Source organism: Salvelinus sp. IW2-2015, linkage group LG1 (assembly GCF_002910315.2).
Source record: "Salvelinus sp. IW2-2015 linkage group LG1, ASM291031v2, whole genome shotgun sequence".
Taxonomy (NCBI): domain Eukaryota; kingdom Metazoa; phylum Chordata; class Actinopteri; order Salmoniformes; family Salmonidae; genus Salvelinus; species Salvelinus sp. IW2-2015.
In genome coordinates, this window is record NC_036838.1 from 6,306,683 (window position 1) to 6,333,361 (window position 26,679).

The 26,679-nt window shown below is 44.9% G+C and overlaps 1 protein-coding gene and 2 pseudogenes across 1 annotated transcript; all 3 read left to right on the forward strand.

Moving 5' to 3' along the window:
• Positions 1-820: 820 nt before the first annotated feature.
• LOC111979578 (N-acetylmuramoyl-L-alanine amidase-like) lies at positions 821-3,243 on the forward strand (annotated as a pseudogene).
• Positions 3,244-6,097: 2,854 nt separating this feature from the next.
• LOC112081326 (uncharacterized) lies at positions 6,098-7,643 on the forward strand. Its single transcript, XM_070444818.1, has 3 exons — positions 6,098-6,508; positions 6,709-7,029; positions 7,222-7,643. Exons 1-3 carry the CDS (start codon positions 6,401-6,403, stop codon positions 7,417-7,419), a joined length of 627 nt encoding a protein of 208 aa, XP_070300919.1. The 5' UTR covers positions 6,098-6,400; the 3' UTR covers positions 7,420-7,643.
• A 5,397-nt stretch (positions 7,644-13,040) lies between these two features.
• LOC111980455 (RAS protein activator like-3-like) lies at positions 13,041-25,488 on the forward strand (annotated as a pseudogene).
• The last annotated feature ends 1,191 nt before the right edge of the window (positions 25,489-26,679 follow it).

A 26,679-nucleotide genomic window follows, 5' to 3' on the forward strand; every position in this document is an offset into this window, starting at 1 on the left:
GGAACAGCATTTAACGCCAGACTTTATGCAGACCGACAGTCTTGTGTAGGTGTCATAGTGTACAGTGGTTGTGTACATATGACATCCATATGTGTGAAAGGTGGATGTAATAGATGTATATAATGGAACAAAAATACTGTGATGACTAATACAAACCAGCATTATCTTCAGCACTTCTCTTGTCGCCTTTAAGCACGCTGATCTTGTCCAGAAGCTTGAAAGGGCTTATTTGTTTTCCGATGAACAAACTTTGGGTAGAACGCCATCAATATTTGGAGATTTATTTCATCTATTTGACAGCGACACATTAAAAACACATTGATTCCCTGAAGTGGGAAAGTGAACCAGCTTTAGTTACTTTGAAACAAGCCTATTGAGCACTGGACCATTTTGCGTTGTGGTTTGTCATGAGTGGTTGTGGTTTTGTCATAACAGAGTCTTGGACTGTAAGAGAGAAGAAGATTATCACACCGAACTCTCATCGGAAGCCCCGTGGGTTGACCTTGTCTGGGGAATTGTTTGGTGGGTTTAGTTTAGCCTCTGAGATCTGAGGTGTGTATCAGCTAGCACTCAGAATGCATCGACAGTGATTACTATGGCTCTTCATTGTGGCTGGAACGGTGCTACGGCGTTCTCTGTTCAGGTAACCTGTGTTAATGGGACTGAAATTACATGTTTATATTGGGTTCATATATGTTAGAAAGTATGGCTGCCATACTGTGTTTGTCCGTATACATCTTCATTGGCACATATGCCTTCTATCGTTAACTGAGAGCTCAATTGAACACAAAAAAAGTCAACATAGTGTTTAACTGTGTACATGAACATTAAATACCCCAAGATAGTTGAATATGAGTATGAATGGAGCCCCCGGTGACGTTTCACTGAGTCTGTTGTAGCATGAACGAAAAACATTTGGTTTTGGTTTCAGAGAACGCACCTGCGGGACATGGGAACAGTTCTCAGTGGCCGTCCTAACCCACGACATGCTCCTCCACTAGCCCTGGTGAGGACCCACTCACCCTGCACTTCCTGGGGGCCTCCAACAACATCAGCCACACCCACACTTCCGTGTTCGACACTACTCTCTTTGGCTTCTTYGACAAAGCCATCCACCGTTTTGTGACGGACTGTGGTGAGGAGAGAGGGGTCGTTCTGACCCAAGATGGCACCACAGTGGCCATTGCTCCCATGCTTCTAGGCATCGAGGTGGATCTGAAAGCTAAGCTGGAGGGCACCCCTCCTCTGGGCATGTTTCCCCTCACCTTAGCCAAAAACCTAGGGTTGTCGTTCCTTAGCCTCCAGGACTTTCCACCCGCTCAGCGTCTGGGGCCGGACGGCTGCTGGGACAACGTGACCCACCCCAGGGTGTTCCAGCTGTCGCGGGTACCCACCCTGGCCAGCGATGCCCTCCTCAAAGGGGGAATTGATGGGTCCATCTTGGGCATGGATCTTGCCACCCTGGCTCCCTCTGAACAGCCTGGTAAACTCTGCAAGGTGCTGAAGTGTTACTACAACCATGTCCTGGAGGGGCAAGACCTGAAGATTGTATCCAGCCACATCTGCCCCAAGCGCAGGGAGATTGCCCAAGCCCTGCTGGGCACCCTGGACAACCAGAGGCAGGTGATGGAGACCCTATACCTGGTGTGGAGGCACCATACTGAGGGTCTCCCTTCCCTCTTGCCCTGCCCCTTCCCTTCCTGTATATCCACCACACCTACCAGCCAGACAGGCCCTGTCGCTCCTTCCGGCAGTGCTCCAGGAACAAGAGGGCCTTGCAGCGCTTCCACCAAGAAGACCGCGCCTGTGCCGACATCGGATATACAGTAGGTGACCTTTCACCCCCCCATCCATTCGCAGATATTAACAAACCGTTTATACTAAGCTTCGTAGATGGAGACAAGTGTCCTGTACAATTACTGAAGCAGTCATATCATAGTGTAATGAACACGATGGGAGACAGAGAGCTGGTTCCAAGCGCAGGGCGCAGCAGGTGTTTATTTGTAAAGGACCACAGGAGGAGGCAGGTAGCTGGGTCCAGGGGCAGGCAGAAGGTCATATACAGGGGGACCAAAAAGGCAACAGTACAGGCAGGGAAAAGGCTGGTAACGTCGTCCGGGAGACCAGGCAATAGGTTGATAACATGAAATCCGATAGGCTAAAGTACAGGCAGGGAATAGAAAAAAGGCATCGTTAGTGAGGCAGGCAAAAACTATGAGGATTAAATTACGGGAAAAACAGCGCTCTGAATAGAAGTGTGTCACAAAACAAACAACACYTCACAAYGATRRRGTGCAAAGAACTGAACTAAATAGTGTGTGATAATGACATACAGGTGTGTGAACAGGTGATCAGAATTCAGGTGACTGGGATCTGGAGAGTGAGCTGCGTTCACGGGGATCTAKGTGTTTGAGAGTGTGAGTTGGAAGCAGACGTTACAAATAGCACATCTTGACATGTTACACGGTATAACTTGAAGCAATATGTAATGACAAGATGCTATAACAGGAAGCAGGGTTGTGAGATCATTTGTTTTATCACTCCAACTCCTAAATGTATGTCCCCCTCAGCTTTGTGGTGGGTTCTGACGGGTACATCTACGAGGGGCACGGCTGGCATCACCTTGGCACCCACACTAGGGGACAGAACTCTTACGGTTACGGCGTGGCCTTCATTGGCAACTACTCCTCCTCTCTGCCCTCGCGCCACGCCCTGGATCTGGTGCACCAACACCTGGCCAAGTGYGCAGTGGACGGCGGGGGYCTGCAGGCCAACWTCACCCTCCACGGGCACCGGCAGCTGGTGGACACCTCCTGTCCAGGAGAYGCACTCTACTCAGAGATCAGGGGCTGGGAGCACTTTGGGGTGAGAGACTGTTCAGTATTATAGGCTACTATACTGTTAGTCAATGTCAAATGTATCCGTTTAATACATACACAATCAAAATGGCATCACAGTTGCGCCAGAACACTATTCAGTCATAATACAATTGTGCCCTTTTTCSTACATTAGACATTAGTGATAAACACCAACATTAAGCTGTTTGTGCACTGTTGATATTGATGCTGCTGACACGTTTTCATCCGGTGTTATCTTGATCACTCATTACAGCAATCTTTCACAGGAAACCAGCTCWTYGAAAAAGGACCAATGAAGAAGACAAGCATGTAAAAAGCAGTGTGGAATTAAACCGGTTTTGTCAAAATGTTTCATCGGATTGTATGGGGGTATCAATTTGTTACGTCCATGATAATGGTGTGTTTTAGAGTTATAACAGCGTATAACACTCCCTCTTATGGTTGGCACTGCTTCACATTACAGTATTGTAACACAACAGAGAGACATGTATACTGAACAAAAATATTAGAGCATCATGAGCTGAAATAAAATATCCCAGAGATTTTCCATACGCACAAAAAACGTATTTCTCTCCAATATTGTGCAGAAATGTGTTGACATTCCTGTTAGTGAGCATTTTTCCTTTGCCAAGATAATCCATCCACCTGACCGGTGTGGCATATCAAGAAGCTGTTTAAACAGCATGATCATTACACCGGTGCACCTTGTCCTTGGGACAATAAAAAGCAACTCTAAAATGTGCAATTTTGTCACACAACAAAATACCTCAGATGTCTCAAGTTGAGGGAGTGTGTAATTGGCATGCTGACTGCAGGAATGTCCACTAGAGCTGTTGTCAGATAATTGAATGTAAATGTATCTACCATAAGCCACCTCCAACGTCGTTTTAGAGAATTTGGCAGTACGTCAAATCGGCCTCACAACCGCAGACCACATGTAACCACGCCAGCCCAGGACCTCCACATCTGACTTCTTCACCTGTGGGATCGTCTGAGACCAGCCACCCGGACAGCTAATGAAACCGAGGAGTATTTCTGTCTGTAATAAAGCCCCTTTGTGGGGGAAAAACTCATTCTGATTGGCTGGGCCTGGCTCCCCAGTGGGTGGGCCTATGCCCAGTCATGTGAAATCCATAGATTAGGGCCTAATTTATTTATTTAAATTGACTGATTTCCTTATATGAACTTATACCTCGGTAAAATCGTTGAAATTGTAGCATGTTGCATTTATATTTGTGATCAGTATAGCTGCATCTGTCGAGAGAGAGACAGTGACACCCAGTGGCATAGGAATGACTACTGGCACCAAGGCTACCAGAGGATTCAGGATGGATCTGTTCCACTCAATGACTGGGTTCCACTCTTCTTAGCCTATATCAAAATGTTCAATAAATGTTCATTAATTAAAAGTGAATTACAATTAAATTACTGTAAACATCGCATTTAACACAAAACTATCATCAGTTTTAGCGGGTGTAGGGAGACAATTGGCCCTATTGGAATACTTTGAAACTGTTTTGGCTAATGAATTATACAACTTGGCTATCTGTCCAATTCATGGAAAACATATTGATGAGGTTGTGAGAGTGAAATGTTTAACAGGTGTGTAAGTTATTATTAATTAAACATTTATTAAATAGGCCTAAATCCTCGATTTCAATCAAATGATTGTAAACTCAACGCACTGAACATTATTTTGAATATTCATTTCATTATTGTAATAATGAATATTTTGTCATGTTTTTATTTTCTTCATCAACATGGGTTGACAATCATGGCATATTTGTTTAATCAACACTGATTTTTCTATTTTCATGCACTTTCAATGTATTAAAAGTACAGTATAATGTTAAATATCCAACACTGGTCAATGTTGATRCCTAAGCATACTGTAAATCGTATTGATTAATTCTGTAATTAATTTCATATAGCCTACTTTAAATAACCTGTTGTCTTMAATTTTTTAAGCGATTTTTTTAACCAACACATTTTAATGCTGTATTGCATGTTTTATGTATTTCTCTAACCCTTGTGTATGCGAATTGCCAATGCCAATAAACCATCATAAATTACGTTTTTTTCCAGTGACATCRCGTAAAAATSTTAGAGGATCTGTATTCATTAGGGAGAAATAGGATTGGCCCGGGGCAAATGATACAACAGGATAAATAAATGTGCTCAGAAATGTACGCACGCTGTGCGCAACAAGGAACGTGTCACCATAGAAATGGAATCTAGATTATAATTCTATGTGCGTCACAATGTCCAATAACATACATTTKAATTCCTAATTCTATGTGTATTACTCAGAGGTTAAGTTATTCGCAATCACAACCCACCTACAGTATATCGATAGCAAACGCGAATTCTTCATTCAAGTCAATAAAAAAAAWATCATATMTTTTTTCCTGTTCTCAGTAAGGTAAGTAGGTCTTCCCATAATGAGAAGGACCGATATTGCACGCATTCGACATTTTAGAAAATTAACGKTACTTGGATCATATCGAATCTATTAGCTATACAACCAATTTATCGATCATCTAAGATGACTTGCTTCCTCATCATAATTAAGGTCTCATTAATCTCATCTGCACTTTCATTGTTTATATTGCATGTYGTTGTTCTATKGAAGGTATAATGTATATTCTTCCCATTTAGATCACTTTTTCCAGCATTCATTTGAAAAAGACAGATGTACTGCTGTAGACATCTGGTATTGGGTTCTGTGCTCMGTAACSCTCGCTCTTTCTGCAGAGCTTTGGCCAACAAAAACAAATAATCAAAAAGGCCTCATCACTTTCCATGGAGGAGCAGTTAGTTCGTGCCATGAACCAATTCATATCACTCTCTGCTCGCCACATTCTAACTGGTTAAGTCACTAATTGAAGACTCTATTGCAGAAAATGCTCAAAAGGCAAGTCTGTGCGCTGAAAGCCCAGAAAAGGCTCCCACTGGACCTCCCTCTGAGACCAATGAAGGCCYGGCTCCTKGCAGGGAAAATAGTCTTCTTGGAGTGAGTGCAGTGTTCYCAGACTATTTTTGAATTCTACGAAACGTTAAACTCAAGTTACCTAAATTACATATATTACATCATTAGACAAGGCTAAATGATAACCTGAATGTATCAAACTATATTAGATGACAGCAATAGTTTGATAGTGTAGACAGACATAGTCTGATACATTTCCATATTCACATGAAGGTGTGAGACAGAGATATGGAAGAGATGGAGGAAGGTCTGTGTAGCTGAATTGGTGAGGACTATGTAGAGCAAACAGTAGACCCACTGTAAAGCACTTCAGATTTCAGCAAGCTCATTTTTGGACCCAAGAGAAACAGTAGCTATCAGTTGAAATTAATCATTTCCCCCATCATTTCAATGAAGGACCAGTGTCCAGTCTCACCTGATACATCAACAGTCTGTTAATTACATATGATGTTGTTACATAGACTTGGGATGCAAAGAGGGGCCTGGAATTACAGGAGACAGAGATAGTTCTCTTGGTCAGTTGCCAGAGTTCAGGATGAATTAAGGATGTCCGATGTCATCGTGGACACGGGCGCCCAACGGMGCCATCCAGCTTCTGAAAGAGAAATGTTGGAAGTTGAACTTCTTGCATCTAAAGGATGAGACATGCCAGGCCACTGAGGTAAGACATACGGGCCATCTGCAATGCCAATATTGTTTCTTTGATTAAAATGTCAAGCCTCGTTGTCATTTCTGTGTATAATATGGTGTTCGAAGTTGGTCAATATTACATATGAGTTACTATCAACTTTGGATGTATTTGGTGTGTTGTCTTTGTGAAAAAGCTATAGGATAGTTATGYATCTCTCTGTCCATTTACAGCTCACTGAGCTGTATGGACATTCTGAGACCTCTTCAAAGGAAACTCTAATTGACGAGAAAAGTCCAAGGACCAAGTGCCCGGCCAGTGTCRCTGGGGCTGCTGACATTCACAACACCAATGAGGAGGCTTCAGAGGAGTCTCCGAATAACAATGTGGTGGATGTTCAGGCTGTGCCGCTGGACCTGGTCAGTGTGGAGAAAGAGGCTGCTGGAGATGGAAAGGTCCTCAGCAAGGTGGTGAAGCCCAAAGGGTGGCTGAAGGAGAGCTGCAAAGATCAGCTAACCCCCAAAATCTATGATATGATTGCGGAACTACCAAAGGTAAGGAACAAGAAGCCTGTTTCGTAAATGAAAGGTAAAGTGTCTTTGCAAGTTGGGTGTATCAGAGTTGTCTCAAACTAGACAATATTACAAAAAACCTGCTATAATCTTTGGATGTCTGTGGTATGTTTTGTGAAAAAGGACATATCTGTTTTGTTCTTACTCTTTCATTGCTCTGCATTGTCTGCTTAGTCCTATTTCAGATCCACTGAGAGCCTTCCTGAGATGTGTAGCAGAGGTCCTGAGGTGACCAGCAGAGGTCCTGAGGTGACCAGCGGAGGTCCTGAGGTGACCAGCGGAGGTCCTGAGGTGACCAGCGGAGGTCCTGAGGTGACCAGCGGAGGTCCTGAGCGTGACCAGAGGTCCAAAGGTGTGCAATGGAGAGGCTAAGCTGTGTAGCGGTTCTGAGGTGTCCAGTGGAGTGCCTGTGGTGTGCAGTGGAGTGCCAGAGGCGTCAAACGCAGTGGAAGAGGTGTCCAGTGACACAAAGACAGAGGCTGCTGAAGACCTCCAGGACACTGAAAATGTCCTCAGCAAGGTGGTGAACTCCAAAGGGTTTTGAATGAGGACTGGGAAAATCAGCTGACCCGAGACTTCAATGATATGATTGCAAGACTCCCAAAGGTAAGGAACAAGAAGCCTGTTTCGTGAATGAAAGGTCAAGGGTCTTTGCAAGTGGGTGTATCAGGGTTGTCTGAAACTGGACAATATTATAAATTAGCTACTATAATCTTTGACTTTGAATGTCTGTGGTATGTTTTGTGAAACAGCTAAAGGACAGATGTGGTGTTCTTACTCTTTCACTGCTCTGCGTTGTCTGTTTAGTCCTATTTTGGATCCAACGAGAGCCTCCCTGAGGTGTGCAGCGGCGTGCCTGAGGTGTGCAGCGCGGCCTGAGGTATGCAGCGGCGTGGCCTGAGGTTGCAGCGGCGTGCCTGAGGTGTGCAGCGGCGTGCCTGAGGTGTGCAGCGGCGTGCCTGAGGTGTGGCAGCGGCGTGCCTGAGGTGTGTGCAGCGGCGTGCCTGAGGTGTGCAGCGGCGTGCCTGACGTGTCGAACGCAGTGGAAGAGGTGCGCAGGTGGCAAAAAAGAAGCAGAAGAAAAATGGCGTTCTACGATTCCTCCGACGGTGCGCGTGAAGAACTTCCACCACACAATAGCCTCCCCAAAGGAGAGTGACTGAAGCACACACAACTCCGGGCCACACCTTTGCCTCAGCGGACCGAATTCCTCCACCACTCCCCCTTTCCTTCCAACTGCCTATTTTTAATTAATAAATAAAAGGGGATCTGAACCCCAACAAAAAAACTGTTTCATGAGTGTTTTTCAATATAACTTATGAAGAATGCTTGAAAAAAAAAAATTTAAAAACGAATTCATTATCCAGACTATTAAGCTGTTTGAGAAGTACTTATTAAGTGCTATTAATCACAGTATTACTGCATTACACACTAGTAAATATGTTACGAAATCATTTGAGACACTTTGTAAGTTTGCGGTTGAATGGCTCTACTGCGGGCTATTTTCCTCATCAAACCAAATCAAAACTTTATTTACACAGCACGTTTGCTTACAGATGATGCATTTCAAAGTGCTTAGAAAATAAAATAATAAAATGTTAAGAAATATATCAAATGAGACACATTAAAATAGTAAAATGATAACAGTGGACATGAGACTAATGCATTAAAAATACATTCAAATAAATAAGATATAACACAATGGGATAAAAATAATAGGACTAAGCAAAAGCACGGCTAAAAAGTAGCTCTTCAAAATGTCTACAGTTTCTGAGGCCATCAGATTCCTCCGGCAAAGGCCAAGACCATAGTGGCTGAAGGCAGCCTCACCAAACGTTTTGGTTCTCAACTTTGGAACAACTAAAGACCATGTCAGAGGAGTCTGAGGTACCGACCAGGCACATACAGTATCTTAAAAGCATGTTAGACATGTATTCAGGTGCAGGGCCACAGTGTGTTTAAAATCAATTATAAAACCTACAGGCAACCAATGCAGGGACTTTAAAATAAGTGTTACAGTATGTTCAATTCTATCTCCTGACGACGGTTCAGTTATATTGGTGTAATAGTGCCCTCCAGTGTTTCTGAATAAAGGTTTAGATAAATGATGGTTGTAGTGGTGGGACTTTGACAAAGCTATTGGAAGTTGTTAGTATGTCTTCTAAGTCAGTTTTAGGTTGCATAAGGAGACAGTTCAAAGAGAATCTACAACAAAATGGTTCTCTGATCTGGCACTGATCAGAGAACTAATGTGGAACCCTGTTTYCACCTCTCCAATGGTGTTGGATCAGAATTCTTGGCTGCCTGTCCAATTCAAACTCACAGTCATAATCTCGCGAAACACACACTGACCAGTGTGTGAGATTGAAATATTTAACAGGTGCATGTGTCACAACTGTGCAGCATCAACACAGGAAGTGGTTTAGAGTCTATCGAACCTGTTTGGCTGGCAGGAAGTGCTGCTGGTTTAGACGGGAAACTGAGCCCAACAGCCGCTGAACACAAACAACCACATGTATCTGTGTCAGACSACCCACAGATGGTGATGATGTTCTATTAAATATCATTCAATAAATATTCTACATCTTGTTGTCGTTGATGTATGAACTTCAGGGTTGATCCGAATAGGTGATAGAACTGGTGAATGGGACAGGCCCCAAGACAGAGTTGTGAAATGGATGTCTCAGCTTCCCATTATTGTGATAGCATCAGATCATATGTCTCAATCAATGTTTTACATTTAAAAAAAAGAGGAAGGTGTGAAGAAATAAGAGCCGTCTGTGTAAAGGAAGGTACAGATGCAAACAATTCATATCTAGGCTAAATGAACAAATCAGAACCAAGCACATATTTACATTTCATATACAAAAGAAAGAGTAGGCAAGTGGGTAGAACATTTGAAGACATCCCCTGTTCCTTTCTGGCACTTTCAAAATGATTGAGTGAACTGACACACTTCCTGTGAGGTGGAGGACAACTTCAGACTTAACAACAGTTTTAGTTACCTAAACCATACACGTGAAGAGGTCCTGAGGATTTTACGAGGAGATTTCATCCATGCAGTGGAGGAATTGAACAATACTCTGTTCAGGACAAGGGCCAACAAGGCATTAAGAACATTACAGAGGGTGTGGGAGGATTTGAGGGAAAGTAAAAAGAGAACTCTTGGATAGGATGTCAAGGGGAAGAAGGGGAGAGGTGAGAGAGCAGAGAGACCAGTCAGAATACTAAAATACATGAAAAAAAATAGAGTTAGTGACACTGTGAAAGGAAGCAACCGTTGAGTGTGGGAGGTTGAGGGTGTGAAGACTCACAGCAAAGGAACTACGCACGAAGCAGTCAGACTGATGTTGCCGGATGACATTTTGGAACACAGAAATCGAAAAAAGAATCAAGAAAGAAAAACAAGTAATGTCCAGATTATTAGTCATCCTAAGTGATTACATTTTGAGGGGACCTTAAGTAGGGAGGTAAAGACGATTTATTCCATTCTTGAAAACATTGAGAGGAGCAAGCTAAAAAAAGATACCAAGATGAAAATGGGCACAAACCAGGACGCTGAATCTGAGCCAGAAGCTAAACCGATTGCAGAGGAGACGGGCCCCACAGAGGAGGAGAAGGAGACACCTGCTGAGCATCCTCATGACGCCCCTCCTCCTGAGGACGTCGACCCTCTCAACACCTACAAGTGGCACACTGGAGCCAAGGCAGCAACCCTTGACGGGACGAGAGGAGAGGGTGGAGCCACAGCATCAACAACAATAGAGAAGATGGAGAAGACCTCCACCACCAAATGGAGTAATAAGATGCAGAACTGGCGGAAAGCCCTGAGCGAGGATCCCGGAGAAAGAGCCTCAACCGTTGGACGAGGAGGGGAGACCCCCAGGCTGGAGAAGAACCCTACCTCCAGGAAGAACCCCTTCAGAAGGGCCCAGTCTGAGCCTCCAGGGTTGCTGTTTACTACCCAGTCCCCCTCCTCTTCAGCCCAGGCAACATTGGGACCAGGGGCAAGCGCAGAGGCACCGGAACCATCCCCCACGGACACGCCACAGAAAGGGGGCGGAGGGGCACTGTTCAGGAAGTACATACGCACCGTCTCGCAGAAGCTCAAGAGGCCCCGGCTGCTGAGCAGAAACAGCACCYCRACCCTYCTACAAGGTGAAGGYGCAGAATGCACACCATAAGYGGATTGCCTTGTTATCTGAATRCACACCTAGCRCCACACATGACARTACCATGCTCTTTCTTCTGGTTTTTAAGACGTCCGACATCACTGTATGTGAACCATTTTGAGCACAGTTTTAAATTCTAGGTTTGAATTTGTATAGTTTAGTTAGTCTCTCGATTTTAGTCTAGTTTAGATTTTCCGTAATTTTCCTTCAGTGAAATGCTGACATCTGGTGTTGTATACATGGCATTTAGTGTGTGTCTAAGAACCCACGATGAAGGTAGACATGGTTAGTAAGCATTTTACACTTTAAAGAAGCAAGTTTGCATAAAACCAAAAGCATTAGACTCAACCATACAGTCAGAGACCAKTTTGAGTGGACTTTTCAGTCAGTCTATTCGCGTTGGAGACTAGAAAAAACCTGAAGATACAGATATGGATAAAAAAAACGTACAGAATGTGATATGATTTAGGAGAAGTTAATACAGCCATACTTAGATTCGAAAACAAACTGACACAGGATGTGTGAGAGTTGTGGTTCGTCACAGATGGGGAGCGAGGAGGGGCGGAGAGAAGATAGCATCAAAACAACAACTACAAATGGGAGTGGCCATGTGCACTGTGTCCGATAACGACATCATGCCATAATTACTCCGAATGAAAAACATCCAAGGGCCAGCGTGTGCACTCAATTACCCCCCCCCCCCCAGAATGACTATTGCTGGTTCCCTTAGACTATACTGTAATTAGGAAAACTCAATGTCAGACACAGAGATAGAGTATTGTTAAAATAACTGTGTCCAATCACAGAGGCATGACTAGGGTCATCAAAATGAGTCAAATTAGTGGCATCTATTGTAGACCATGTCATGCAGCTGTAGTTAGTTGTGTCACACAGACAGTTCAAATAAAAAGGCCAGGATTTCAAGTGACTATTGGAGTGATTTGGTCCATCCCATTCTGTGCTGATCTAGTGTGCTGTTGTCATGGTGTGTGTGTGTGTGTGTACAGATGCGGGTGGGAGCGGGCTTGCAGCTGCGTCCCTAGAGCTAGCCAGGCTGTCATGGGCCCCTCCCCAGGACGTCCCCGTTTGGGACATCAACAACTGTGTCCTGGAGGACGGACAGATCCTCATCACCCCGGAGGAAGAGGTACACGACACAGACCRMYMACAWCACYRAMAMTKAMMMYWMCAMCACTTAGSAATGCACTTCCATTAAACAACATAGAGTCAACACAACCTTGAAGCATCGCACTTAACAGTTAGTACTATTACTGGGAGCACTGCACTCTCAATGGAAACTCACACTTGACTGTATGAAGTTGACAGTCATGGGTTCTCTCTAGGTTACTATGTGAGTGTGCATCTCTTCTACTCCCTCTCTCAGCCAGTGATGTGGACCCGGAACCGAGTCAGCAGCTGCCTGTCAAACCTCAGCATGCAGAACCTGGCAGATGTCAACATGGGTCAGTTCTCCAATACTGCCTCAATGGTTTTAGACAGTAGGAGTGTCTAATAGGGTTCCCGGAACTGTGATCAATACCTTGATTTCTCTAATAGCTTTCCCAACGTCAACATCAGAGACGCAAAGGAGAGACAACAGTGAAGTCCATTTTCTCATCAAAATGGTTGATCCTCAGAAATACAGACAGCGCAAGACTGAGTCAGGGATGTCTTTGCAAGGACAACATCCATTCGGCAGCATCACAACCACTAGAGAGTCTAGCAGAGGAACGGTWGAGCAGGCACAGAGGAAATAGCTGACGTGATTATGCTTGCGAGTGGCTTTCAAATTGTTTCCTCAAAATTTGGGGGGAGATACCATCGCRTCTGTGTGTGTTCCAGAAGACCAGTCAGGGCTGGTTGAGAAGAAGCAGTGTCTGTAGCGTGGCTTCTCTCGTTCATGTTACTTCTATTAGTATTAGCTTGTGGACTTAGTCTGGCTATATAATATTAGACACTGATTAGTTCTATGTGATGCCTACATTGGCGAGGCCCATTTGATGAAGAGAGGAGAACCATGAGAGGTGAAACAGTGTTCACTCTTAAGTGTGATTAGGAGAAGCGGGTTCGACAGATCTCTCGCCCTCTCTCAATGATGGGATTTAGACGCTGGATTGCATGTGGAGGCACATTGGGTAAGCAAAGGATTAGATAGAAGTTCATTTGTACGGTCACAATTGCTATTGATTCAGACAAATATTGCACTTGACTATGTCTATGAAAGGAGAATATCAACAAAGGGGAATTTTTAACGAATGCTCTGAAGAAAAGTGATGTACTGTATGATGGCTTTAGTTACTGCCATAGGTAAATGTATTCTTTAAGCCCAAAAGAGTGTCTCAATGGTTGTTTTATTGACGTGGAGTGACATCACGGCTGATTTTCTGCTCTGCAGTGGTACTCAGGGTTTTGGTAGTCTCTAAACCAAGTTCATCAATGTCTGAAATGAAGGCTGCACTTGCAAGGCTCCTGCCCTGTCTMGGCCACKAGATAAAAGCAATATCCGGCGTGACTGCCAGAACAGCTATCAATGGTTGACTCATTCTGACACTGAGCCTAGTCATCCCTCAACCATCTTACGKTAGACATGTCTTACTGTTGGAGAGACTTAAGCTAAAGTGGTTATCAATAGGATTTCAAAGCCGGCGTATTGACGTTCAGTTATACAGTACATGTACTGTTCTAGATTAGTTATTCAAACTCAGTCGGAATAATCTTCAGCCCYGCAGCATCATCTATTTGAGCAGTTATTTGTTCGGTCTTCAGAGGAAATGCAGAGAGGGGGGAAATGACTACACTTCCCCTGGTGGTTTCAGAGGACTGCAATTTAGTTCGGGGAGATTAGATCAACCACTGGTTGTCTCTCCACAATCGTTTCCAAATGAACAGGAAAATGTACACGCGTACGTACGTAAGACGTGAGTGATATGTAACAAGATATACAGTAGGAAGCAACAATAACAGAGACTACCCACAATGCCCACTTCCCGCCCGAGACGCTCTGATAAAAGGTTGCCATTTAGGGGAGGGATCATGTCAAGCCAAAACTGTGTTTACATATTTACATGCTAACTCTGTGTATCTCCTGGACCTGCAGAATGCAGCCCCGACCACATGGCCCCCACTGGAGGCCCCAGACTGAAGGGCCAAGATGGAGGAGTGAGGGTGAGCACTGCATACTCCACAGATAAAACACTGTTATTACATGATTCATGACAGCTCTGGATTTCCTGACRATTCTGTATGACTTAGGGCCTGCTAATCAGTATGCCCCTGGGGATGAATTGAACTTCATCTAGCCATCTCTCCCTCCCCCCTCTTTAATTGTCTTCTTCCTGCCCTCTGTCTCAAGGGGCTGATCAAGCGGCGTTTCTATGGTGGRGCCATGCGAAAGAGCAATACCCAGTTAAACACCATTGGGTTGAACAAAGGGAGCAGGTATGCGGTCAGTCTCATAGTGCTCTTGGTGTGTAAGGCAGGCTGTTCCTCATTGACTCCTCTCGTCTCCTCCTCCCTGTCTGTTCAGCAGGCTCTATGGCTCACGGGAGTCCGTGTCCATCCCAGTCAGCGCTGCAGGAAACCTGGATCTGAGCGCCGATACCAGTACGGTCATCAGGCCTGTACACAGTTCCATCCTGGGGGAGAAGTACTGCTTTGAGGTAGAGCTGACCTATAACACCTGCATTGCTTGCTGTTTGGGGTTTTAGGCTGGGTTTAGGTACAGCATTTTGTGACATCAGCTGATGTAAGAAGGGCTTCATGAATACATTTGATTGAAATTTGATTGAACTTCTTTACTCGTCCCATGTCTTAAAGTGATTTGACCAGGTTCATGTTAAATACTGCCCAATAACATCTTTGCTTCACTCTGTCCTGTCATGTATTGACTGCTGGCAATTTCCACCTTCATATTGACGTCCTAGGTGATAAACTCAGAGAACAACCACTGTTTTGGGTGCACCTCAGCTGCTGAGCGAGACCGCTGGATAGAGGACCTGAGACGGGCTGCTCAGCCMAATAAGGTAAAGAAACTATTTCAAAATATTCATCTTCAATACCAATTAAAGGAGGAGTTTGATTTGGTTGTAAAAAATATTTTATTTATTTATGTAAATGGTATGTTATAGAGAAAGGTCCAGACACCTTTGTTATTGCACTTGTTTTTGAGAAACTTATCCCAAACAGCAAATCATTTCCTCATCCTTGTTGTATATTATGGGGGCCCGAAAAAACAAACAAAGGCTCCAAAAACACCCACATACGTCCTTTTAGAAACAGCAAATCTCTCAGTGTAGTGATGCAGGTCTTTAAATGTTGTACACATGAAATTGTCAYTCCAAAGTTGATCCGCAACGTTATATTCCCTTTTGTGTGACTCAAGTGGTGTCCCCTATTCAGCTGTTCCATTCTTCATGTAGGCTGATTCTACAGGTAACTGCCAACATAAMGTGTCTTAATAGGGCGTTGGGCCACCACGAGCCGCCAGAACAGCTTCAATGCGCCTTGGCATAGATTCTACAAGTGTCTGGAACATGCTTTCAATATACAGTACTTTGTATCCCTCATAAGTGTTTATATTTTATTTTGGCAGTTACTTATAGAATGGAGAGGAACCACTGGAGTCACAAAATGGAATATTACAAAAGAAATTGATATTTTTGTACAAAAGAAAACATATCCTTTAATGTATACCACATTGCCATGATATCCTAGGAATCCATATTGTATACTCACTGATTGAYRTTCTAACATGTTCTGTCTCCGTTAGGACAACTGTGAGCGGACAGAGAACTCCCTCAGTCTGTGGGTGAACGAGGCCAAGGACTTGCTCCCCAAGAGGCGATACTACTGCGAGCTGCACCTGGATGGCACCCTGTTCGCCCGCACCAGTAGCCGAGCCGTGGGCAAGTCTTCCCATCACTCCAGCTTGGTTGGTGATGGATCCTCTGGTGGGGTGCTCGGGGGCAGCGGCGGKGTGGTCGGAGGCTGCCAGCTGTTCTGGGGAGAGTTTTTTGAGCTGGACAACTTGCCGTCGGTCTCCCAGATCACCCTGTCACCTCTTCCCGCGACAGAACCCAAGAAGAAGCGTCACTTCCGGGATGAGTCCCACCTGCTCGCCCTTGGCAGTGTGGCCCTATCCTGGCGCATCCGTGGAACGGGCTTCCCAAGGAGAAGTGGCACTCTCCATTATTAACCTAACAAGGCATCTGGTGGCACTGGAGGTACACGAAAGGAGCCTGGGGTCCCCAAGCGTCCGCTCCGTGTCAAGGCGCGCTTTCAAACCTGCAGGTGTGCCCATCGAGAGATATAAGGAAGTTTGCAGAGTTTTTGTGACAGTGGGACTATGTGGGGCATGTGCAGGAACCTGCAGCCACTGCTGTCAATCCAGGAAAAAGGAGGAACTAAGCCGGGGCAACTGGTCCACGTCTTGCCAAAGCAAATTGGCAAAGCCAAGGTAAAGAAAACAAAGGGTGACCGCTGCTCATGATAAGCATTTAAACTAGACCGTTTACAATACGTTCAGCTTAGTCCTAACTTGCTAAAAGCGCTTATTCTGTGTGTTTTATGTTCAGGAGTTCTCTATCGAGTTGGGTACGCTGCAGAGGTGGCACGCCTTGGGGAGAACGGAGGCATTGATCTTCAGGGAGAACACGCTGCCCACAGGCCAATTGATGAGTACATGAGCTGGTGGGCCAGAAGTACCTCAATCGACACCCTGGGTAAGGAAATATCTGTGGGAAATACAATTTTTCGCCCTGGGTAACTAGTGGATTCTGTTATTAACACTTTTTAGAACCTTCCTCTTAAAACTGTTAATGGACACTGTGGCCATTGGGCTCTTCTTCAGGGGGAATTCATCACTCGATGTATGCTCGTAGAGCAGCTGTGAAGTGGACCCTTCTCAAATGCCCGCCTTGAAGCTGTCAACAACAGCAGGCACTCTTGAAGAAGCCTCGTAAGAGGTCCAAGGCCAGTAGCAGGAAAATCACTGAGACTGGCACGGGTGGGGAGGGGGGAGGGGGGGGAAAGAGACCTGATGGAGAAACAGTCATAGTAAGATAGAAAATGGGGAGAGCCAAGTCTTACGCCAGTAAGAATGCTACCAAATAATGCTGTGATTCATATTCATCACGGAATACTAGAGCGCAATGACCGGCTCTGCGCCACCGTGTTACCTCACAGGTCTTCCCTGAAGAGCTGAAACAGAATCTCTCTTCCAGCGGATGGAGCTGTGCGAGAAGCAGGCCGACGACCTGAAATTGGCCAGCGCCTCGATCTCGCCTCCATTCCTCCTTTCTGGTCCCGCCATCCTCAGCCACTCCCTAGTTTGGTCCTGAACACAGCCCCTATCCAGAGCCGGCCACCTCCGCACCCTCACCTTCACAGCCAAGGGTCATCCAGAACCTATGCCAACTTCACCCTGTGAGTTAAATTCTTCAACACTTATAGTCCAAGTCAACGAATTGTTTATATAATTTTTATTCACCCTTTATCCTCTCACCAGGCCTAGCCAGTTGAAGAAACAATTCTCATTTACAAACTGCGACCTGGCAAGAACTAAAGCAAAGCAACTGCGACAGAAACAACAACACAGAGACACACACACAGAGACCACACAGAGACCACAGAGACACAACACACACACACACCACACACACACACACACACCACACACACACACACACACGTGTGTGCAAATGCATGAGGTGGTAAGGCATAAATAGGCCACAGTAGCAAAGTATACAATTTCGCAGTATTAACACTGGAGTGATAGATGAGCAGATGAAGATGAGCAGATGATGGTGTGTAAGTAGTGATACTAGTGTGCAAAAGCGCAGCAAGTAAATAAAAACAATATGGGATGAGGTAGGTAGATTGGGTGGCTATATTACAGATGACTATGTACAGCTGCAGCGATCGTTAGCTGCTCAGATAGCTGATGTTTAAAGTTAGTGAGGAAATGTAAGTCTCGCAGCTTCAGCGAATTTTGCAATTTGTTTAAGTCACTGGCAGCAGAGAACTGGAAGAAAAGGCGGCCAAAGTATGGTGTTGGCTTTGGAATGACCAGTGAGATATACCTGCTGAGCACGTACAAACGGGTGGTGTTGTTATCGTGACCAGTGAGCTGAAGATAAGGGGAAGCTTTATCTAGCATAACTTATAGATGACCTGGAGCCAGTGGTCTGGCGGCGAATATGTAGCGAGGGCCAGCCGACTAGAGCATACAGGTCGCCATTGGTGGGTGGTATAAGCGCTTTGGTAACAAAACGGATGGCACTGTGATAGACTACATCCAATTGCTGAGTAGAGTCTTGGAAGCTATTTTGTAGATGACATCGCCGAAGTCAAGATCAGCAGGAGTCAGTTTTTACTAGGGTAGTTGGCGGCGTGAGTGAAGGAGGCTTTGTTGCGAAATAGAAAGCCGATTCTAGATTGATTTGATTGGAGATGTTTTAATTAGTCTGGAAGGAGAGTTTACAGTCTAGCCAGACACCAAGTATTTGTAGTTGTCCACGTATTCTTAGGTCAGAACCGTCCAGAGTAGTGATGCTAGTCGGCGGGCGGATGTGGGCAGCGAACGGTTGAAAAAGCACATTTGGTTTTCTAAGCGTTTTAAGAGCAGTTTGGAGGCCACAGAAGGAGTGGTGTTGTATGGCATTGAAGCTTGTTTGGAGGTTAGTTAACACAGTGTCCAAAGAAGGGCCAGATGTATACAGAATGGTGTCGTCTGCGTAGAGGTGGATCAGGGAATCACTCGCAGCAAGAGCGACATCGTTGATATATACAGAGAAAAGAGTCGGTCCGAGAATTGAACCCTGTGGTACACCCATAGAGACTGCCAGAGGTCCGGACAACAGGCCCTCCGATTTTACACACTGAACTCTGTCTGCGAAGTAGTTGGTGAACCAGACGAGGCAGTCATTTGAGAAACCAAGGCTATTGAGTCTGCTGATAAGAATAAACATCTTCTCTCCATATTCCCAAACCAGGCCTTCCCTCCTCCAACACTAATCCATTCCCCATCCTCTTCCATTAACAGGTTTGGGGAGAAGGAGGGGTACATGCTGTTCATGAATGACTTCCTACAGCAGCACTGGGAGAGGATGAGGTGCTTCCTTCAGACAGTGTCCAGCCCAGACATAGAGATCCCAATGACATCCTTCGATGGCTATGTTGACTTGCCTCTGCGTCTGGCTGTCCTACACAGCCTGCTGGTCGACATAATTTCCCCAATGAAGCAGGTAGGCATAAATCAACTGAATCAAAGGCAAGGGTTATGCTATGACATTCTTGTACTCCTGCTACCAGTCACTTTTCAGCCCTGTTTACATGTATATCCGCCTATCRCGCCTACACTGACACTCTTGYTGTAGCGAAGACGCAGGGAGTTAGGAAACAAGTGCAGTGTSAGTTTAATGATAACAAAACATGGAACAAGAAGCATCTAACAAGGAAATAGAAACAATACTACCTSATGACTGACAGAAAGAGTGCTAGATTTTTTTTTTTTAAGTCCAGATGTGACTGACAATGCTAGCCAGGGGGACGGCCCCAAGGGCGAGGAGTGGGCTCTTCCGGAAGGTGAGACTGTACTCCGCAGAGTACTGGGCACCTTGCAGGAGTTGGAGTAGTTGCCCTCCGGTGGATGGTCGAAGAYCGCCCTGAACAGAGCCATGAACCCCTCGTAGGAACCCAGCTCCTCCTCTCCTCTCTCCCAGACGGCCATAGCCCACTCCAACGCCCGCCCAATCAGCACAGAAATGACCGTGAAAACCTTGGACCTCTCAGTGGTGGGGGCTCCCGTCTGATGAGCGGAATAGAGGGAGCACTGGAGTAGGAAGCCATGGCATTTGGATGGCATCCCATCTTAGTTGTCCAGGAGGGACAGTTGGGCATCGCTGACCTGGGCASACTGCTGGGTAGGCTGGGAGACTGGCTTGCCGGGATGAATCATGGTAGGCCCTCCGTTATTTGAAAGTGAATCCTCTCGGGTGGTGTTGAGGTGGTGGAGGACTCGGAGGACCTCATCCATAGCCACACCCAGTTGCGCCAGCTGATCKTGGTGTTGACGGAGTACAAAACAAGAGAAGAGAAGCGTCTAACAAGGAAACATAAACAATACTATTTGATGACTGACATAAACAGAGTGCTAGATAAATGGTAAGTAATCAAGGTAGTAATGAAGGGGCGCAGGTGTGCGTAATGATGGGCAGCCAGGACCGGTGGTTAGTAAACCAGCGATGTCGAGCACGGAACGGGGGAGAGGGAGTAGACCTGACACTTRMGTGCACACACACACACRCMCRCMCACCTCCACTTATGCTGCTGCCACTGTTTACTATTATTATTTATCCTGCTACCAGTCACTTCTCATAATCCCTGCCTATATGTACATATCTACCTCAAATACTCCAGTATCACTGCACATTGTAAAATCTCTTATTTTTATTAGTTGTACTATAGTTTCTACCAGCATGCATGTGTTCCACCAGAGGAAGATTTTTTTTTTACTCGAGACCACCTTTACTCCACACACATAGATGCGTACAAAGCTCTCCCTCACCCTCAATTTGGCAAATCTGACAATAATTATATCCTCCTGATTCCTGCTTAAAAGCAAAAACTCAAGCAGAAAGTATCAGTGACTCGCTCAATACAGAAGTGGTCAGATGATGCGGATGCTACGCTACAGGACTGTTTTGCTAGCACAGATTGGAATATGTTTTGGGATTCATCCGATGGCATTGAGGAGTACACCACGTCAGTCACTGGCTGACGGTTGTCGGATATGGCAGGGCTTGCAAACTACAAAGGGAAACCCAGCCGCGAGCTGCMCAGTGRCGCGAGCCTACCAAACAAGCTAAATGTCTTCTGTGCTCACTTCAAGGCTAGCAACACTGACCATGTTCCAGACGACTGTGTGATCACCTTCTCCGTAGCCAATGTCGTTAAGACCTTAAAACAGGTCAACATTCACAAGGCCGCAGGGTCAGACGGATTACAAGAATGCCTTTTCAGAGCATGCGCTGACAAACTGGCAAGTGTTTTCACTGACATTTTCAACCTCTCCCTGACCAAGTCTGTAATATATACATGTTTCAAGCAGACCACCATAGTCCCTGTTCCCAAGAACGCCAAGGTAACCTGCCTAAATGACTACCGCTCCGTAGTACTCACGTCTGTAGCTATGAAGTGTTTTAAAAGGCTGGTCATGGCTCACATCAACACCATCATCCCAGAAACCCTAGACCCACTACAATTCGCATACYGCCCCAACAGATCCACAGATGACGCAATCTCTATTGCACTCCACACTGCCACCTGGACAAAAGGAACACCTATTTAAGAATGGTGTTCATTGACTACAGCTCAGCGTTCAACACCATAGTGCCCTCAAAGGTCATGATTAAGCTAAGGACCCTGGGACTAAACACATCCCTCTGTAACTGGATCCTGGACTTCCTGACAGGTGGCCTGTCAGGGAGGGTAGGCAACAACAACACATCTGCCACGCTGATCCTCAACACGCGAGCCCCTCAGGAGTGGGTGTTTAGTCCCCTCATGTACTCCCTGTTCACCCACGAAAGCATGAACACCATCATTAAGATTGCCGACAAGACAACAGTGGTAGGCCTGATCTCCGAAAATGATGAGACAGCCTATAGGGATGAGGTTAGAGACCTGGCTGTGTGTTGCCAGGACAACAACCTCTCCCTCTACGTGATCAAGACAAAGGAGCTGATCGTGGACTACAGGAAAAGGAGGGCCAAGAACAACCCCATTCACACCGATGGGGCTGTAGTGAAGCAGTTTGTGAGCTATCATGGTCCAAGCACAYCAAGACAGTCGTGAAGAGGGCACGACAAAGCCTATTCCCCCTCAGGAGACTGAAAAGATTTGGCATGGGTCCTCAGATCCTCAAAAAGTTCTACAGCTGCACCATTGAGAGCATCCTGACTGGTTGCATCAGCGCTTGATATGGCAACTGATCGGCATACGACAACAAGATCCTAAATAGGGTAGAGTGTACAGCCCAGTGCATCACTGGGGCCAAGCTTCCTGCCATCCAGGACCTCTATACCATGCGGTGTCAGAGGAAGGCCCTAAAAATGGTCAAAGAATCCAGCCACCCAAGTCATAGACTGTGCTCTCTGCTACTGCAAGGCAAATCTAGGTCTAAAAGGCTCCTTAACAGCTTCTACCCCCAAGCCATAAGACTGCTAAACAGTTAATCAAATAGCTACTCTGACTATTTGCATTGACCCCTTTTTTACRCTGCTGCTACRCGCAGTTTATTATCTATGCATTGTCACTTTACCCCTACTTACATGTACATTACCTCAACCTGTACACACGCACATTGACTCTGTACCGGTACCCCCCTGGATAAAGCCTCGTTATTGTTATTTTATTGTGTTACTTTTTATTTTTMTAGCAAATATTTCCTTCCTTACTTAAAAGCTATTGTTGGTTAAGGGCTTGTAAGTAAGCATTTCACGGTAAGGTCTACTGTAATGGTCAATGTGTAGCTGGTGCAGAGGAGTCAGGCGCAGGACACCAAAGATGAGTAAATAAAAGTAACTTTACTCAAAGTCATCAAAATACAAGACAATAGCAAGCCCACAATACGGTCCACAATACAACAAACACTCACTCACAACCAAACATGGGGAACAGAGGGTTAAATAATAAACAGGCAATTGGGTGAGTGAAACCAGGTGTGTAAGACATAGACAAAACAAATGGAAAATGAAAAGTGGATCGGAGGTGGCTAGAAGGCCGGTGACGTCGACCGCCGAACGCCGCCCGAACAAGCAGAGGGACCGACTTCGGCGGAAGTCGGGACATCTACACCTGTTGTATTTGACGCGTGTGACAAATACAGTTTGATTTAATATTGAATACTGCAGTGTTGKGTAGTGCTTGCAAAATAAGCATTTCGCTGTATGTGACAAATGTGACAAATAAAACTTGAAACGAAGCTGAAACCTCCCATGGTAAGGTTTAGTGGTAGCTAACATGYTGTTCRTTCATATTTCTTCCTCAGGACACCATAGACAAATTGCACCCTCTGCCTTCAATCCTGAACCAGATTACAGAATCTCTGGGCCCAGATGCTCTACGGATTACTGTTAGCAGGTGAGGTTGGCGAGTGCAYTTCTGCATGTGCACCCTATGTGTATTGCACATAAGCATTTTTGTAGACCTACTTGTGTGCGTACATAGTTTCACAATCTTTTTCACGTCTCGCTTTATTGTCGTGATTTTTCTTTTTCACAACAGCAACATTGGTCATTCCAAGCCGACCTACGTGCCCCCTAAAGACGTGGGCAAGTACAGCCCTCTGCACAACTCCATGCAGCAGCTGCCTATGGATGTGAAGGGCGGCCAGCGGAAAGAAAGCTTTCAGGGGGTCAAGCGAGACAGGATGAGTGCCAGAGAGAGGAAGCCAGTATCCAGGACCCAGAGTGCTCCGCACAGACGGCAGATGGACCCTAAACAGCAACTGAGGAGACTGATCAGCACTGAAAATCTGCCGCTGGAGGACCAAGAGGCAGAGCAGGAAGCCAACCCTCCACTTGATATCTCATCACCACAGAACGTGAGTTTGGAAATCTTGGTCATGTGGTTTCAATTGTCAACATTCAAACATTCTATTTTATGTTGACATTCTCCTCATGAAGTACATGGTTCATAGTCATAACCTTGCATTGCCATGTGGTTGTTCTGTTGAGAGTCGATGGGTGGGAGGAGTGATTGAATCTCATGAAAGCATCCCCTCTTCTTGTGTCAGAGTGTCGGTGTAAAGGCTCCTCCTGCTCCAGTGCCTTGGATCAAAGTGTCCCAGAGCAAAGAGACATACGAGAGGAAGGTAGAGAATGAAGATATCAACCTACTGGACAGGGTGGGTTCACCTTCATATTATTTATCATCCAGTAATGCTGCTCCTTTCGCATTGATTACTTCAGCTCATCAAAGAAATACTGCAATGGTGAAATTGCTTGATCGCCATGATGTCGATTTGTGATTTAACCAGCATGCACAGGAGCTGTCGGAGCTCCGCCTGGGGGTGGAGCAGGTGACAGAGCGTGAGTTGGAGATGGCCAAGCGGCTGGAGGACTTCATTGTCCAAAGTCAAGATCAGAATGCAGTCTTGTTGGCYGAGGTTAACRAACTGCGTAGTCTTCTGGCTGTCCGTGAGGAACAGCTTGCTAGCGCCACTTTCAGGTGAGACAGCGGAGTAAGAGGGACAGATCGAAATGTMATCAAATGACATTCACAACCTTTCAAATTAATGAGAGTTTATTTGGTTTGAAGATGAACTAAAATGCAATTGTTAATCGRCGTCATAGGCTGGGGGTTATCGAGGAGGAGAGGGAGGAGGATGAGAGGAAGCTGAACGTCGCCGTGGCAGCAGCTGAGCGAATGAACGTACTGGTAAGACTGGAGATATCTACCACAATTATTAAGATGAGTCATGACGAGTGTTTAGGCTACATATTCATTTTTCTTACCTGGTAACATGACTTGAAAAACAAAACTAAATGTAGCCGTTTGTTGCTGTGTGTTCTCAGGAGGAGCAGTTTGCAGACCTGCTGAAGGACAGGCACCAGCTCAGTGGAGACTACACCGGTGACCAGAGCAACACACAGTACCCTGGGATCGGGGCCAATCATGTCAACAGCATCTGAAGTCAGGCTGGCAGCACAGAGTTGTAATATAGACACATGCCTAGCTTAGTCCCCATAGCTTTCACGTTCTTCCAAATACAAAACCCTCCAGAATTATGTTGTTTTGCCTGAAGGGTGGCTTACTTTCAGAAATTCAGGTTACTGTATGAAGCTTTTCTCATGAGAAAACTGAGTAAATGTATGCATGAATCTTAACCTGTGTCCAATTGAAAAAAACAAACAGAAATTAACTAAAAAGTCACAGGTATGCTAAACCTGTCTAACATTGCACTTACTGTGTACACTGTACTTGAAATATTTGTGGAACATTAGTTGATTTGACAGGAACAGACTGATCTAATTTGAGTGTAGAAACCTAAACATCAATAATAGCCTACGGCAAGAACAATTTCCCTCTGCAGTTTAACAAAATGAATGTAAGGATACCCACACCTTGATATGTAATTAAATACATCGTTGTCCTCTTTTGATTCGCCACTTCGTAGAATGTTGTCCATTTTGAATGCAGATTTACAATTTCTGTGTACTTAATTAAAAACTCGAATAAACAATGTACGGTTYAGTGTTTGTGTGAACTTGTGTTGTGTGTGTGCCTATGTGGTCTACTTGGTAAGAATGACTAAATTACTATTGCTAAATAACAAAATAAACTGATGAGAATGTCCATGTAAGGAGTCAGAGAATAGTTCAATTGGTTTATTAGAGAGTATGTGCAGGTATACGCCGTATACCCACTTTTTTATGGSCATTGTGTATACTCACTTCTTAATCCCCACTGATGCGTATCAAAGTAGTGTAGTGGAGGTATACGCTGTATCTATTAATAAGGCTGATGAAACAGATCAGAATGTCTAACTTAAAATGTTGATATAGTATTATTTCTTCACATTTTAAGCGCAGCAATGTACACCAGGCAGTCGGCATACGGACAAGTGTTCCAAAATGCGATTTGCGGAAAAACGCGTTCAAAAATCGCACCGAACATATAAGCGGTTTCATGGACAGAGACGAAATATATGTTCGAAATTTATGAAGAAAGGGGTTCTAAAGATGCAACAACTATCATGGGTTGCTAATATGACTAGGATAATGCCYTTTGCCACTAGACAATTAAATAAAGTTTATTTGAAAAACCAATAGAACAGGAGAGCGCATATGAGTAAGTCTTAAATTAAGTCTAACCATGTTTCTATGGTGGGATTTTGGCTATAGGCTACTTTGAAGCAAGTTAAGAAATGCCTCATAATATGAAGTAAAACGTCCAGGTTTCAAACAATTAAGGAACAAGAAATAGCGATGCTAATGATAGGCCTAACCGTCTTCTGGTAAAGAGATATTCTGGTAAAGAGATCTTCTGTTGAATCTGACAATCTTGATGGTTGTACAGTCGCCTCAAATAAAACTGTGAAGGACCTCGGCGTTACTCTGGACCCTGATCTCTCTTTTCACGAACAAATCAAGACTGTTTCAAGGACAGCTTTTTTACATCTAAGTAACATTGCAAAAATCRGAAACTTTCTGTCCAAAAATGATGCTGAAAAATGAATCMATGCTGTTTCAATATGCTTTGTGTTGTAGTCACGACAGACAAAGATATATAGTTAAGCAAACTTTACTAGGCATGTTGTCAACCAGCACATTAATAAAGTAAGTAACTACTGGTTTCTGTTTCCTGTGTAACATCAATATGAGTAACATCAATATAGCTACATGTTCTCTTTTTCTTTTCTTTTTTACAACAAAGGCAGACTCCATCTAACTTTGGC